This window comes from Trachymyrmex septentrionalis, unplaced genomic scaffold, assembly GCF_001594115.1.
Source record: "Trachymyrmex septentrionalis isolate Tsep2-gDNA-1 unplaced genomic scaffold, Tsep1.0 scaffold129, whole genome shotgun sequence".
NCBI lineage: Eukaryota > Metazoa > Arthropoda > Insecta > Hymenoptera > Formicidae > Trachymyrmex > Trachymyrmex septentrionalis.
In genome coordinates, this window is record NW_017304428.1 from 1486008 (window position 1) to 1502151 (window position 16144).

The 16144-nt window shown below is 30.3% G+C and overlaps 1 protein-coding gene across 3 annotated transcripts in view; it reads left to right on the forward strand.

The window, feature by feature from the left end:
- Positions 1-16144, forward strand: part of LOC108756635 (GTP-binding protein RAD) — a 38920-nt gene that overhangs the window by 10858 nt on the left and 11918 nt on the right. For all 3 annotated transcript variants that reach the window (XM_018500602.1, XM_018500603.1, XM_018500604.1), the window contains exon 4: positions 14952-15164. In XM_018500602.1, coding sequence (XP_018356104.1) covers positions 14952-15164 — 213 coding nt within the window. The remainder of the gene's footprint in view (positions 1-14951; positions 15165-16144) is intronic.

The following is a 16144-nucleotide window of genomic DNA, read 5'->3' on the forward strand; positions in this document are numbered from 1 at the left end:
TTAAATGCAGTTGATTCGTTTGGTTGACATTATTAATCGAGCTTTCTAATTGAATTTTCAACTTGGCAAAGTAGATTCTATTTTATCAAAAACTAAGCATCTTGGTGAGAGAGAATATAAGTGGAATAGAGGCATTATTTCTATGTTCAAGCAACTTTCCGAATAATAGAATCCATTTATTATTCTCCACATCTTTCATATACGTTTGTCCTTGTCTCAATCAAAACTGTTGCGTTTCCTGTGGTTTAAGATAGTTCATCATAAATCGAATTCGACCACCTGTTACATTCGCAAACGCTGATTTCTTGAAATAATAGAATATCGAACTAGAAAGGACGTTCTAAAATTATTTATTTTTGACATTAATTGTTATAAAGGCGATTAAATATATTATTTTAAAAGAAAATAATAACGTAAATATTTCTTTGGATTTCCAAAAATTATTAAAAAGTTACCAATCGGGATTTTGACATTAAAAAAAAAATTATTTTTAACTCAATTTTAAAACTCAATTTTAAACTCAATTTGCTAAAGTTGTATATTTACAAAAAATTTTATTACATGTTTTGAGCCAATTAAACATTTTTATTATTTTATATATTAAAATAATTTTCTTAATTAATTTATTACTAAAATAATCAAAATAATAGAAATTGTAGACGGGCATTTATTTGGATAAATAGTTGCATAAGAAAAGAGAAACAAAAGTACATGATAAAGGAACACATATATGATTATAAGAATTAAAAAATAAAGTTTTATTAGAACAAAGTTATCATAGACCGAAACAGCACGCTTGCTAGAATTAGGAACATAAGAGAAAATGGAGGAAAGAAGTCTGGAAAAAATAAGCAAAATGTTTCATTGGCGTATATATTCGAGACTAACTAGAGGTAACGTAATCTGGCAAGCACTTCTTTGACCTGTTACATTCTCGCCAAAGCTGTCGCTTCCATTTTCATGAGAGCTTCCCTGAACTGTATTTTACAAAGTATTATTTGAGATGAGATCTTATTGTTGTTTTGAAAGAGCAGTTTCTTTGATCGTAGTAAGATGATTCACGATAATTCCGTAAGTAAAAACTTCCCACAAGTAAAATATTTTCTGTTAGCAGTTTAACTGTCTAGGAAAACTTTTAGAAAGATATGAAAGAGAAGATTTCCTTGGGAGCGCTCCAAGAATAATTTTTAATACACGACATGTAATATATAATATTTAAAATACAATGTGCATATCTATATCTATATGGAAAATGTATTCTTGGTCTCATCAATGGATCTCAAAGGCTTCGACGTGTTCGATTAATGGATTAATGATTTTGTACGTACTCTGGATTTGCAGATCTTCTTTATCCTTGAAAGTAGAAATGCACGAAATTGAAGGCAGATGACGGATTTATAGATATCTAGAAAGGATACGGATTCATCTGGCCGTATAATTCCGCGCACCTGTTGCCTTGAGCCTCCGTAGAACCGATTTCTGAATTTCAACATTTATCGATTTAACGCTTCATTACACAGTGCGCTGAGAGAAATTATCTTGTTATAGGAACAAAAAAAGGGATGACAAATGTAATGGTTTGGTAGGAAAACAGATCGATCAGTTACTATTGCGAATAATTTCTCATTATTCGTTACTGTAACAAATAACACACGATTTACATTATAAATCAAGTAATCAGTATTGCTAGCATAGAAAAGTCTAACAGAAAAAAGTAGGTTAGTAGATTTAACATAAATTGCTTTTATCACTAATAATTCGGAATAGCAGTCTAGCATCAATCAGAACAAATTAAAATAATGATTTATTTCACTATATTTACAAATTACTTGTTAAAGGTATTCTCAGAGTGGAATTTCAATAACACATATTTATTTTAAACGTTATGTTTAAATGCATTTTTAGGTAAGATTGAATCACATATAAACCGAGATATAAATCTACTATATAGATCTAATCTACGGTTGCTTTTTTTTCTTGTATGCAGTGCAATAAGCATAGTATTAGTGTGATGGAAACAGGTCAAGAAAGCTGCAAATTTTGCAAAACTGGAATATTTCATTTCCACTAAAAAATTTGTAAGTGTATGTATATTAGTTTCTGTATAATAGAAGTTAATTGAAATGAATCTTTCGGAATATTAAAATATTCATCAGCATTTTTCTTTGTATATTCTAGAGAAACATTTTTTCTCCTGCTTACGTACTTCACATGTTCCATACTGCGCATGTATTGATTAATTTTCTCGTACTATGTCTTTTATTTGTATTTATTATGTTCCATTTTTTAAATGTGTTTATTTTTAGGAAAGGTATAAATCCACTTATAATAAATTTATATTGCTCGAATTTCGGATCGATATATTCGCTGCATCTATCTTTTCGATAATTCGTGTTCATATCCTTGTCGACAGTCTTCCATGACTGAATAACAATTACGTAAGCGTGAGACATTACAGATCTGATTTAGCGTGATCTGATTTAGTGCGAAGAACAGATACGTCAGCCACGTTTTGGATCGTGCGCTGATAAACCGCAAGCGCATTAATACCGTCAATATAAATTAAGCCATTGTCTCATTATTCTTGTTTATCTTATCCCTCTTTCCTAAGTCTTCTTACTTCTAGTTATACATCAACTTTACCAGCTGGGGAAAGTTGATGAGCATTGGCGGGAGGAAAATATCAACGAGGAAACTAGTAGACGTAAGAATATATATTAAATTATTGCATAATATCAGGATTGAAGTCTAAGGTAGACGTTGGAGTTTGCGTAACTTATGTACCCTTAACAATTCGTTCTTCATTTTAAGATGTAGGAAGAATGTATCATACATTTTTAAATTTGTTCTTGTTATTGGAATAATAAAAGAAGTTCCTAAAGATATAAACATTCAAAAAAATGTCTTTCATATATACTCGTATATCCAACATTTTCTGTGAAAGATGGTTATTGTACTAATCACGTTTAATGCAAACACATGCACGTTTACATTTCTAATGCTGTTTTTAAATCTTGAAGCAGCTCCAAAAAACAATAATTATAAGAAAAATAATTTGTTCACTAATTTTGCAAAGAATATTTAATATAATAATCATAATTATAATTTTTATTATAATTATATTATAATTAGAATTTTGTAGATGTTTGCTGTGAAGATTTTAAATTGCTTGTTTAATTAAGTCCTTTATTTTCATTCGTTTGCTGTTTATTGATAATGGAGAAGCAGTCTTCATAAAAGGAGCAATACTGACTATAAAAATATTAAAGATCGACGATGATTACGATGCGTATTGACGTACTTACTTCTCTTTGAGTTACTCATCTACCGTTTGTTCAAGTTTTCTATCTGATCTAATCCTCGACATTTCGGCGACATTAATGACCTCATATACAATGCCATAATTTCTTTCGAAGTATTCTTTCCATGTTCTTACTCTTTCCGCCTACTTGCAAGTTAAGCTTATATAATTTCTCGTGAACTTATTACAGTATTTTACACAGAAAAGTGTTAGCGTGGTATCTAAAAATATTAGTAAAAATACGCACTTGACATACATGTGGGGGGATGTTTAAATTTGCTACTATCTCTTACTTTAAACAAAATTATAATGTAAATACTACATCTGAGCGTAAAAATAAGTTTATCAGTATATACACATCTTGATATTCTACAGAAATGTGTCAACATTCCTTTCAGTAAAAATTCGAAAATGTCTCTTGAAACTGCGTTAGATTCTTTTTAATGATACATCTAATAATTAAACAAGGCTTCAGCGTTATTTAAAATAAAAAAGAATTTATTTTATTTTGCATATATTTAAAATTATGTTTTAATATAATTTTACATAATTAATCAGAGTTACACATAAATAGTAAAACGTTTTATTTTAAAATGTATAATACTTTATTCTAAATTTAATAGCAACATTTTACTATTTTTATAACATTATATTGTAATTACCATTTGGATTTAACGTTATTATTACACAAAGTGTGCGCAATTATAGCATTATAAAATTCTTTGATATAATCCTTTTTTAAAGAGTCTTGCAAAGGGTTTCGACTATTCTGAGTTAATAGTGATAGCTTACAAAGGGCGGCTGCCTTACCCGATGTGATAAACACATCGGCGGTACAGCTGCTACGATTATTTATAAGCGCCTCGGATACTGCTTTCGTTGCTATAAATAATCCTATCGGCGTTCCACCTTTCCGCAATATTAGGCGCGTCGTATCTCGCCTCGCTGAAGGGGGAAAGATTTGTTATGCTCTTATTGCAGACCTTAACCCTATGTGTTAACAATTTTCTCTGTCATTCGTCGAGCCATGATTGCCTTTTTTTGATGAGGAATCTGTGCCAATTTGCCTACTGATTTCCCTTGATCTATTGATTTATTTTTCGAAATATAAGTGAACGATTAATTTGTATAAACAGTTTACCTTACCAATTGATGCATACACCATTTTAACAATTAAAACTATTCTTTTAAATGGTCCACTTAAAATACTAATATCTCGTATTATTTCATTTATTCAACTTAATCAGAATTAATTGCATACATTAATTTTATTTTTTTCTTTCCTGGCATACATATGTGCATTGTACATTTATGTATGCTCATCCTTTTATTATAATTGTAGCGGCTGTGACTGTTGCATGTTAGTCTAATGAAAGTAATTTTTGTAAACGTTTCAAAAGTCCAAGAAATAAGTGTACCAAATTTATTTCTACCTTCTCTCTAAAATAAACAAACGTTTTTTTCTTTTATTCTCTCGTTCTTTACAATGAGAATTAAAAACTGTGATAACTTGTCAAGAGTTTAATGAACAGGAAAGAGTGATCGATACGGCGTATTGCATTGGAGCATTCGATCAATCAGATTATCAAAAAATAAATTTTGACTGATAAAATAAGTATATATTAGGTGTAGTAAAAAGTCATCGCGTATTTTTTAGCTCAAAGTTGTATATACAATATCATCGTCAATAATGAATGAAATTCACATTTAAAAAAAGGGTTTTAAAGCTTGAAATCTCTACTTTTAAAAGCTTATCACATTTTTTAAGTTTATATGAGTTTAATAATTTTTACATACCAAAAACTACGAGCTGAAAAAGACGAAAAATTTTCTTCTCACTTTGTGGATTTGTAACGTGTCCAAAACGAATTTGAGAAAATTTTCGATTACCTATCGTGAAAGCTTGATACTTTCCCTACAAAATCGTTTTTTTTAAATATTCCTACGACTTTTGATTACTGAGTTATCGCGGATTAAATAAAAGAATTATTTTGACTTTAATTGCTCATAACTCCATTAAAAATTGTCGTATCGTATAATTTAAAAAAGAGATTTTTAAAGCTGAAACTTTACTCTATTAAGATATATTTATATTGTTGGTAAGAAAGTAATTGCGGTTTTTACTGATAGATGTCTTTTAAAAATACGCGATGACTTTTTACTACACCTAATATATTACATAGTGCTCTTTACGACGTCATTATCGATCACTTCCAGTAACTTTAACATCGTAACCATTTTCACCCACGTCATTACGTCAACTTTACCCTATGTTTGATTTAACATTATGATATCACACTTTATTACCACCTTAGTTGTACCGTGCGTAATAAATACGTCACTGTTACTACCTCCATATTAGGTACATTAATGACCGTTTTTATTATCGAATCAGAGTTAAAGTATCGAAATCAATTTCGCAATGTCGCGTATAGCATAACAGCATATAAACGGGCAATTTTGTGTCGGAAAAAAACGTTGTTTATTTTAAGTTTTCTTTTTGAGAAAATCTCTTAGGAATTTTGTTCTTTAACAAAATATTTTTATCTATCGTAATAATGAAGAACAGACGCTCTCTGGCAACACTCTTCGGCACAGAAAGTTATTAATTACAAGCTTGATCGAACATGCACGAGGTCCAATGAAAATTTCTTTCAAGGTTCAACAAGCATTTTACATGGCGGACGAAGCCTCGACGCGTAGGCGTTTTTGCGCATATGTACGCATGAAAACTGCATATCGTCTCCATTTGCCATTATCTCTCCATCTCCTTCATCAAACGAAATATTCAGTTCGTTTAGAGATATAATATCGTGGGCGTACGATAATAATAACTACCGTTTACAATTGGTTGTAATTAAAATTAAAATCTACGAGTTGACGTAGGAGTTTAAATATTGTTGACGAGAATTTAATTCGACATACACTTTGCAATGTTGGCGTAAATATTTTCGCTGCCATTTGCATTAGCTCTATTTTTATCGCTGTTCTCCCTTTTTATTATACGCTTGACTACATTAAAAAATTTCAATGCTCCACATAACATCGGGTGAGGGAGCAAATATTATCGAGGGTTTGTCTTCTTCGAGCCTGCTGCTATTCAATTCCGCCATACTTCTGTCACTGTTTTATCAAGGACCGCTCGCGTCCTCGCAGTAGATATAAGCAACGCTGGGTAGGCATTCCATTGTGCCGCTTCATCGGTGCACATGCTGGCTCATACCACTTGCAATTTACGAAAGGACATAAGTAAAAGTAAAAGGTCATTTTTAAACAAAAGCTTTATTTTTCGTACTTTTCTTTATACGAGAATGTCAATTTTTCAATAAAAAAAAAAAAATAAATTGTTGATTGATATGAATAAAGTTAAAAATAATAATTTATGACTTCATATATTTAATGTTTTAAAATGCATTAAAAAAGCTTTTAATTAGAGAACTGAAGAACTTGAGGATTTTTTGTATATCGGAAGAATAAAAAAAATTACAAGATTTTGAATCTAAAAATATCGAAAACGTAACATATTCATTACCCAAAATTTATAAATACAAAGAAACTAGGTAATTTTAAATATTAAAAAATTTTTAGATTAAACTGTTTAAATATTTAAAGCTATTTAAATGGAATCATTATTTATAGAAAATAGCTTTATCGAGTAGCTCGGGAGAAATACAGTAAATGTGAAATGACCTACGACGACCTTGTGCAAACACGGTCCGTAAAATCGAGGGACACGTTCTTCCTGATTGTTCGTCCGACTCATTTTGAAAATCGATTTTGCTTTTCCTGGGTGCTCGTAAAATGACTCGTGGGAACCGGCGTGCGTGAACAACGATAGTGACGACGGCTCGTAATATTTTACTATTTCCCGCTTCGTCTCGCTTTATCGCGTATACGCGAGACGGGCCTTTACCGTGTTCAATTTTGCATAAATACATATCAATCTTTTGTATGACGTGTGCAGAGACGATGCGCACGAGCGAGCTAGTCAATCTACGTCGGAATTTACGGTTGACTTGATCCTTCGTCTTCGATGTAATCCTCTTTCCGACACTGATATTTAGCAAGTCGACTATTATTTGCTGAGCTTGCAATTTCTTTCAGCCAGTATATAACTCGGTGTAACCGTTTGCCGTTATCTAGGGAAACGCTATTTATATTATACAATTTTTTTAAATTTTTATTTAATACGTTTATAAAAAGGAAAGTATACAAAAAAAGAAAGAAAGTACGACAACGACATATTTATTATATTCTATATATATGCAGTTATCCTTCTTTGAAGAATGCCCACATATGCTTTTAACATTTATGTGAGTTTAATAATCACATTTTTAATAATATCATTTTTAATATTATGTCATATTACAATTAAGAATTTAATTACAAATTTTATGAAGTGAAACTTTAAAATCGATCACTAATAGTAATAAATAAATTTGTTTTTTTAAAAAGGTAGATATAATAAGTACCTTTAAAAAAATTTTTTTAAATTCTTTTAAAAATCTAACTTTTTATACTATGCAGTTGAGACGGAAATTTTAAAAATTTCAGAAAACTCATGTTCTCGTTCTTACTTAATATAAGAAAAAATGTTGACATTAAGAATTCTTGTGTAGTCTTTCCAAGAAACAACTTGGCGCATAACCGTGATAAAATTTGCGAGAGCCATGTCGTGTAACTGCATACTAACACGAATTCTGCGCTGAATTGCTTCAATTAGTCATTTTCTAGTCTCTTCTTTCTCGCCGTGAAACAACGAGCCATTGATTGGCGTTAAACTAACCAGATCGTAACAAGAATCACAAATGATAAATTAGTCGACTGAAAGTGCAAGTCTACTTCGAGTGAAGGATGGAACCTGTTTGCAGCGCTTCAACTTTAACGAGAAGAGTAATGCTCGATATTGAAATATTAAACAGACCTAACGGAGTTAGCGGCTGCGTTAGCTTGGTAGTTGTTTACCGGCTGGTAACCACTACGTTATCTCGGAATGATTTGATTGCGTACATCGATCGATATGCAGACGTTCCACGCGACTACTGGTAACGCGTGCGGTAGGTCTAACTCCAGTGCTTTCAGCTCTCTCTGATCTATGCATATATGATTCTGCATAGCCGGCGCGCCGCGGGCAAATCTGCATTGGATCGTATATGCAACGGTGTGCCACGTGTATGTATGCATATGCGTGCGGGATATATCTGCACGCAGCCACGCTTCTCATATAATGACAACCATGCGCAGCTGGTAGACGGTAGATTGGTCTCTATAGAGCGACACCGCGGCTATATCACTGCTGGTGCTTTCAAATGTGCTTCTCTGGTTGCTTAATGGAGTTTAACCGCGACGACGTCGATATAGAAATTTCGCATCATGCCAGTGCAATGGGAATGATGATTTTATACTGCCCGGATTTGTCTAAGTCGATGTGACTGACATATAAATTAAAATTCTTTTATTTTACAAATTAACTTCTCATTTATTTGCCCCGATAATGAAATTGTCAAATTGATGACTTGATTAAAGTTACTTTACTGTTATTTACGTTAAATACAAATCCGCGTTTTTTCTTCTTTTACAATAAGATGTAAGAAAGAACGAGCACTTTGCCAACGAAGCAGGCTTAGAGTGTGTCTAAAAAGCTTTTAGGCTTATGGGAAACGGAGAGTCTACTCCTACAGAGAACAAAATCAAGATCATCAGAGTGCAGTGTATGTGTTACAGAATCTCGTTAATAAAAACTGCTTGCGATGAAATATTTTTATAGCAATGGGAAACTGCCATTAGACCGTCTGGATATTTAAGAACATGATTTAAGAACATCCGCAATCTTTAACATTTTTATTATTTTGAAAATGTTAAAAAAATCCTTTATATTAAATATTAAATAGAAGATAACTTTTCCGTTTATTCAACATTTAAATACAAACAACAATTCTTTATCAATATTTAACATAATAAAATATTTCATTTACTGAGAAATTTTCATTTACTTTGTCTATTTTCCTTTGGCAGTGTGTATGAAGAAAACATCAATATTCTGTCTTTTATTATTATTTCATTGCACGATATTTCATGTTATAGAATTTATTGCTGCATAAAAAATATTGAATACTCCATAGACTAAATACAATACGTCAAAATAAATATACGTATACACAAATGCGCACATTATTAGTTTCTGAAAAGGATGGAATATTTTGAGAGTACTTCTGAGTGTATACTTCTGAGAATATGGAATATATCGGTACTTCGCACTTTAAGTGAACAATATTTGTCGTTCAAGAGAGGTGACCAGCAATTTGTCTGACAATATATCCGTCTTCTCTGCCATCCAATTTCTCCAAAGGTAGATGTCGGAGACAAATGAAGTAAGCAGTTTTCAGTTAAAGAGATTACAGAAAAGAAGCTGGTTACTTTTCTTACTGTTTCGACATTTCCATAGCTTCTGCAACTAGCTATACTTAGAATTGTAAAAACTTTTAATTATCTAATTTTCTCTGCATTCTTTCTTTTTCGAAATATCATCATACTTTACGTTGCGTTAGAGCTCAATTTTGAGAAAATAACATCAGCATTTTAATAAAATAAATTTAATGTATAATTATATGCATGTATATATATTTGTAAATGATTACAAATGTATTTACTGTGTAAATATGTTTTTATTAAGTATTAATTTATTTATGATAATAATTATTTCAATATAGGTAATATAAAAGCTATTTAATGTAATAACTTCGAATCCCGATTTAAATTAATAGTATTTCATATAATCTTATTGAATAATAATTTTATGTGAGGCAGAAACACTATGCTCTGCGTTTTTATTTTAATGTTTTGGTTATGATGTTTAAACGAAAAATAGCGATATGTATAAAAAGGTGGGAACAATATCTTCATTCTTTCTTTCTATTGACTTTTCTATATATCGATCGGAATATAATTCGATTTTGTGAGCACGGGAGTGTATAAAAGTACAACGGTGCGCTTTCCATAACACGCTTCACCTGCCGTAAAACTGACTTTCAGGCCGATAACCCATCAGATAGTCGACATCAGAGGAAAAAATGAGTAGGCGACGGCAGAGATGACGACAACGAGATGGTCAGTGTCTCGATTATCATCTCTGATGACTGCCAAATATGTGTCATCAGAAGTTTTTTAGAACGTTTCACATGATATTTAAATATAGCCGAAATATCAAAGTGACATGGATTTTTATATAAATGAAACTGTACTGATTATATATTACTATTTTATTATTTCCCATTTACATTATCCTTAAATTTCTAAAGAATTTCTCTCCCAAAGTTTTATTTCTAACTATTCTGAATATATTTGATTTAGACGTTAATATCTTAAAATATAAAAAAAATTTACATAAAAGCAGAAGACGTTCTTAAACCGAAAGATTTTAAGATATAAAAATTTATATTATTTATATATTGTGTATATATATATATATATATATATATTAAGCTCCATTTTAAATCTAAAAATTCTCTAATGCTTTTAAACTGCGAAGCTATTTTAAATCTGTACATTATCAGCTAATAAATGTAACAATATATATAGCGATATTAGTCTATTGTTATCCTATTTCCAAAATCTGACACAGAGTTTTCTACTTAATTTATCGTAAAATTATTTAATAAAAACAACATCAAAGTAAGAGATGCCTATAATTCGATTTTACACATCTTGGATCAATGAACGTTACAGTTCAAAAGCAGGTTGCAGACACACGTGCACATTTACATCCACACAAAAACTTAACTGTATATTGTAATAACATCAAATAATGGTAAAATTAAAAGATGATGATTTAATCGCATCGTGAAATTTCCTCGCAAATCATTTCTACTGCGGAAATATCACGTCTAAGTACGTCGAACGTTTAAACTTTTATTAATAGAATTCACCTCACCTATTCGATGGTCAAATCGGTGCACCTATATCGTGTTTGTCGTGCCAGATATTTGTTCGTCAGAAAACCAAGCAGCGCGCGAACGAACGCACAGTTAAAGCAGGACGCTTTCCCATTTTTCACTGGGAAATAACTTACTTTTGCAAAAGCTTGCACCGATATATCGTAGCAGTTCAGTCGAGCGCTGCGTGATATTTTTATCAAAAGCACGTGGAAAATAACAGTCCCGCAGCGACCCGCAGCACGTTCCTGTCAGCTGACATTACCTTGTAGTAATCAATGGTGTACTGCAATCGACACCTATTTTCAATCCGATTATATATCGCATAAATAACGATATACGTTTATCAAAGCTACATGTGCAGTAAAAGATTTCAAACATTTCTATTGGACCATGGAAAATCATGTTACAGTTAATAAATGGCATTTTACTTGGAAATCATATTTTTTAAATCTTTTCAGATAACATTTATCATGATAAATGACATCAAAAGCCTTTATTATCGTTAATATCAGAAAATATCTAGAATAATTTTTCAAAATTGGCATTTGTTTAAAATATTTTATTATTTGTGTATATAAATAAAGTCTTTTTGTATTATTTTATATTTAATAATAATTCAATATTATGTCATTTATCACAAACTATATGAGTTCTTTCATCCAAATCGTATCATTACAGCATTGCATCGATAAAAATAGTTAATGATGCCTATACTGCTGTCGTATCATCTAACATTTGACTATCATTCAATTATCGTTCGAATGTGATACGAAATTCTTCCGGATTTAACGAAGTCGGAACGGAAATCGGATTGTCCCTACGAGCTGTCTGACGCTGTCCAATTTTCTCTCCATTTCTCTTCTCTCTCTCTCTCTCTCTCTCTCTCTCTAGCACGATCGATTCTCTCTCTTTCATTCATTCATACATACAAGTACATACGCCACAAGTAGCACACATGTCGGACTAAACTTCGCGCTAACAAAGGTGCGAGACAAAGGGAAGGAACGGACAGACGAACGGACGGGATATCGGTGTTCTGAGTCGCTGAACAGGACGTGCGTTGTTCTCCTAACGGTTGACAGCCGCACGTTGACATCGGCGTATACACATGCACATGTGCATGCGGATACGGGCATATGTTATCAAGTAGGAGCTTTACACGTGTGCATTGTGATTTTTACAACAAATGCCTGTGAACTTTTTGGCAGGATCGATTCAACAATCTAACTTTGTTTCTTAAAGATTGAGGGTACAATGGCAAAAGTAATTCTTATTACTATTTATTAAGTTTTAATAGCAATAAAACGAGTTTAATATGAAACATATTTGTTTGCTAAGAAACACCCCCAAAAAATTTTTTTAAGGATTCAAAAAAGTTTAGAAAGGATAAAAAAAGTTCTTTTTAAGGATTAAGAGAGTGAGAGAGAGAGAGAGAGAGAGAGAGAGAGAGAGAATGAATTTTAAAAAATATATACACAATTGTGTTACTTTTAATAATTGATCTTAATGTTAGACTTAATAAAAAAATATTACTACGCAAAATCAATAAAAATAAAAAATTTCTATGACAATTTTAATTCAGTGTCCAATTATATACATGTATAGAAATAAAATAATATTAAGAATTTAGTTAAATAACGAAAACAACAAAATAAACTAAAATGACTTTAACGTAGAAACAGCAATCAGAATTTCAGAATATTTCGCTTCAATCGACATGTAATTTCGTCAGACGCGAGACTTAGATTTGAGTCATCTCGTACATATGATACGAAACTGATGTATGAATCACCTCACAGATAAAATGGATTCATGAATCATCTGAGGTTTATGAACTTTTGAATATTTCTGAAATTTTCGTGTTAGATCTGTGCTTCTTTAATCTTTTATTTTATAAAAACGAAATGCTTGCAAAGTCTAATAAAATTAGATTCAATAAAAATAAATAACTTTTTGTACAATTTTACGTATGTATGTGCTTTTATTTATTATTCTTCTTCATATCTTTTTCATATTTTTAATTTTTTAATTATTTAAATCTAATTTTTCAGAGAATAAATAGCATTTTATTTAAAATAAATCAATGCCTTATGTGTATGCGTTCATGTTTAATGTATAGAAAACAACCACTGTACACAGGTGTGCAACTTTTGCTTTGTTAGCTAGTTCAACCTGACGTGCAATTACTAATGCAAAGCAAATGCATTAGCACGAAGCGTGTTCAATAGCCAAAGTTTACTTTTGCCTAAGGATTATTTACAAATTCGAATACATATCGATTTAATTTTCATGTTAAATCACATTTATCAATAATAACTTTAAGAATGACTCTGTGAATTCATTACAAATGACGTTGCCACGTTCATTTCCACGCAAATGTACAAACTATGAATTACTTAGAAACAGTTGATCTTTGTATAAGTTCGGAACTTTGCGTACGTTACATTAAACTTCTAAATGCATTTAATTATCAAGACACAATTGATAGATGTTCAGAAAAGCTAATTTCCAGAAAATAATTAATAAATTCTTTCTATTTTTTTTTTATTAAACAGCAAATAATTTTTACCAATAAAAATATTAAATTATTAATTTTTATTTATTGTGTCAATAGTAGGCTTACATAATAAATTTAAATATTTCAAGATAGATTTCAACAAATTGTAAACGTAAATCTGTTTTTAACAATAGACATGAATCATATTAAGTATGCTTTCTAGTATGTTTTATAAATACTTTGCAAATAATATATATATGATTGTATAATAATAATAAACAATACAAATTGTTTTTTAAATTTTTATTTGTTTTTTGTTGTGTCGAATACATTTACAAAAAGTATATCCAATAATATATAAGTCGAGCAATGTACGTGTAACTGTTCGTGTATCCTTTCAAAATTTGTGAAATTTATTTCATATTTCACATGAATTGCGTTATTAACTGTGAGATGAAATTCTCTGTTGAGAATTTCGACCATTCCACCTATGCTCATTTCTTCCATCAATCCCAAGCATATATTAGAATGATGCCCACGTAGAGTGTGGTATTAGTGAGATTAACCGGGGTCAACGTGCTGTAAAGGGCGCGTTGGTGTTTAGAATATACAATGTGTTTTGAACACCGAAAACCACGTGAATATGCAAAAGTACATGTATTCGATCAATGCATAAACGAACTAAATATTAACATAAATATTAAAGTAAAAGAGGATTACGAAATATACAAGTAGAGAAAGGAACACAATGAGTTAGAATTTATAAAAAATAAAGTTGATGATTTATAATGGCTGTCTTTGACAATAAAGTAAAATATGTTTGAAATAAACAAAATAAAGTATATATGAAAAATATTGTTGTTGTCGTTTATTTGTCTTTATTTTATTTATTTTATGGCTTTCAAAAGAATAACAATTACATATATATAACTTCGTTTTTGTATTATTTATATTATTAAAATATGCCTTTTGCAAACATAATCGACACAAAAACAATTAAAAACAAATACTTATGATTATATAATTATATGTTATTTTATTTCTTTTATTAATCAATTTTATCAATTTTTATTAATCATTAATTAATTTTTATGTAAATCTTTGTATTAAGTTATTGTATGATAATTATTTGGAGTTTTACTTTTTCTCTATATATAAATGTGAAAATTTAATTATTTTTTATCTATATAATGTTTAACGATTGCTTTATGTTTGGTAGGTGTTGTCAATAGAGGAGATTCTTTTAGGAGAAGAAGATCGAGATCGAATTCCTTAGCGCCTGCCGATCAGCAAAATGAGGAACGGCGACTGCCGCCCAAGGAAGTAGCTTCGCATAACGTTGCTATGTTAGGTACAAGAGGAGTTGGAAAAACCGCCTTAATCAGTCAGTTTATGACTAGCGAGTGTATAAACGCCTACGATAGACAGAGAGGTGAGTCTCCTACAACTATGACACATAGTATAAGACATTATAGTATAATTTTACATTAAGGTATATTGGAAAAAAAATCATGGAGAAAACGCGATTTTAAGCCTAAAAAAGGCACTTTATTATTGTTATTATTTTTTTATTTTTTAGAATTAAATAAATTTTATTTTGATATAAGTATCTAAACGTTCGTTACTAGAAAATTTAAAATTAATCATTAAAAATTTATATAAAAAAATTATTAAAAAATATAAAAGATATTTTATATTCTTCTTTAACAAAATTTTTGATAAGGAAAAATTGAGGTGCAAATGAAAAAAGTTATGTAAACATAGTGTATTCAATGATGAGTTTAGTATTTGTCAGATTTTTGACAAATACATATGAGTTCATAATGCATAAAAGCACAATACGTAAGATATTTATAATATAATTTTGTTTGGGAAGATAGAATTTTTCGGTGGAATGTTTTATTGTTATATAATCGTGAATCTACATAGAAACGATTATAGAAAGGAAATTATTGGATATTTCTTAATTGATTCTGTAGCAAATAATCTTTACGGCAACTTTAAGCAGTTTACATTTCGATTGTACCATTATATCGCGTGAGTTTACACGGTCTCTAGTGTACATATATTTCGATTGTACACTCGGTGAAAGACGGCGTCAGACTCCGCCTGAGTAGCACATAGTTTCCGGCTTCCTAAATTCTAAGGGATCCTCTTTGGGATATGCGCAATTCTTTGAATGAATTGATTACAGTTGAGTGACGCTTAAGTCGATATCTTGGAACGAGATCAAATAAAATAATATTAACCTGCTTGACAGAAAAAAATTAATACCCTATGTTTGATTATACATATAATACTTTCCTCTTTTCTATTTTATATAACAATTTTTTTATCCATGATTATGAAATATAGAAAATATAATGAATATAAATCAATTATTATTTTAATATTATAATATTTAAAATTAAA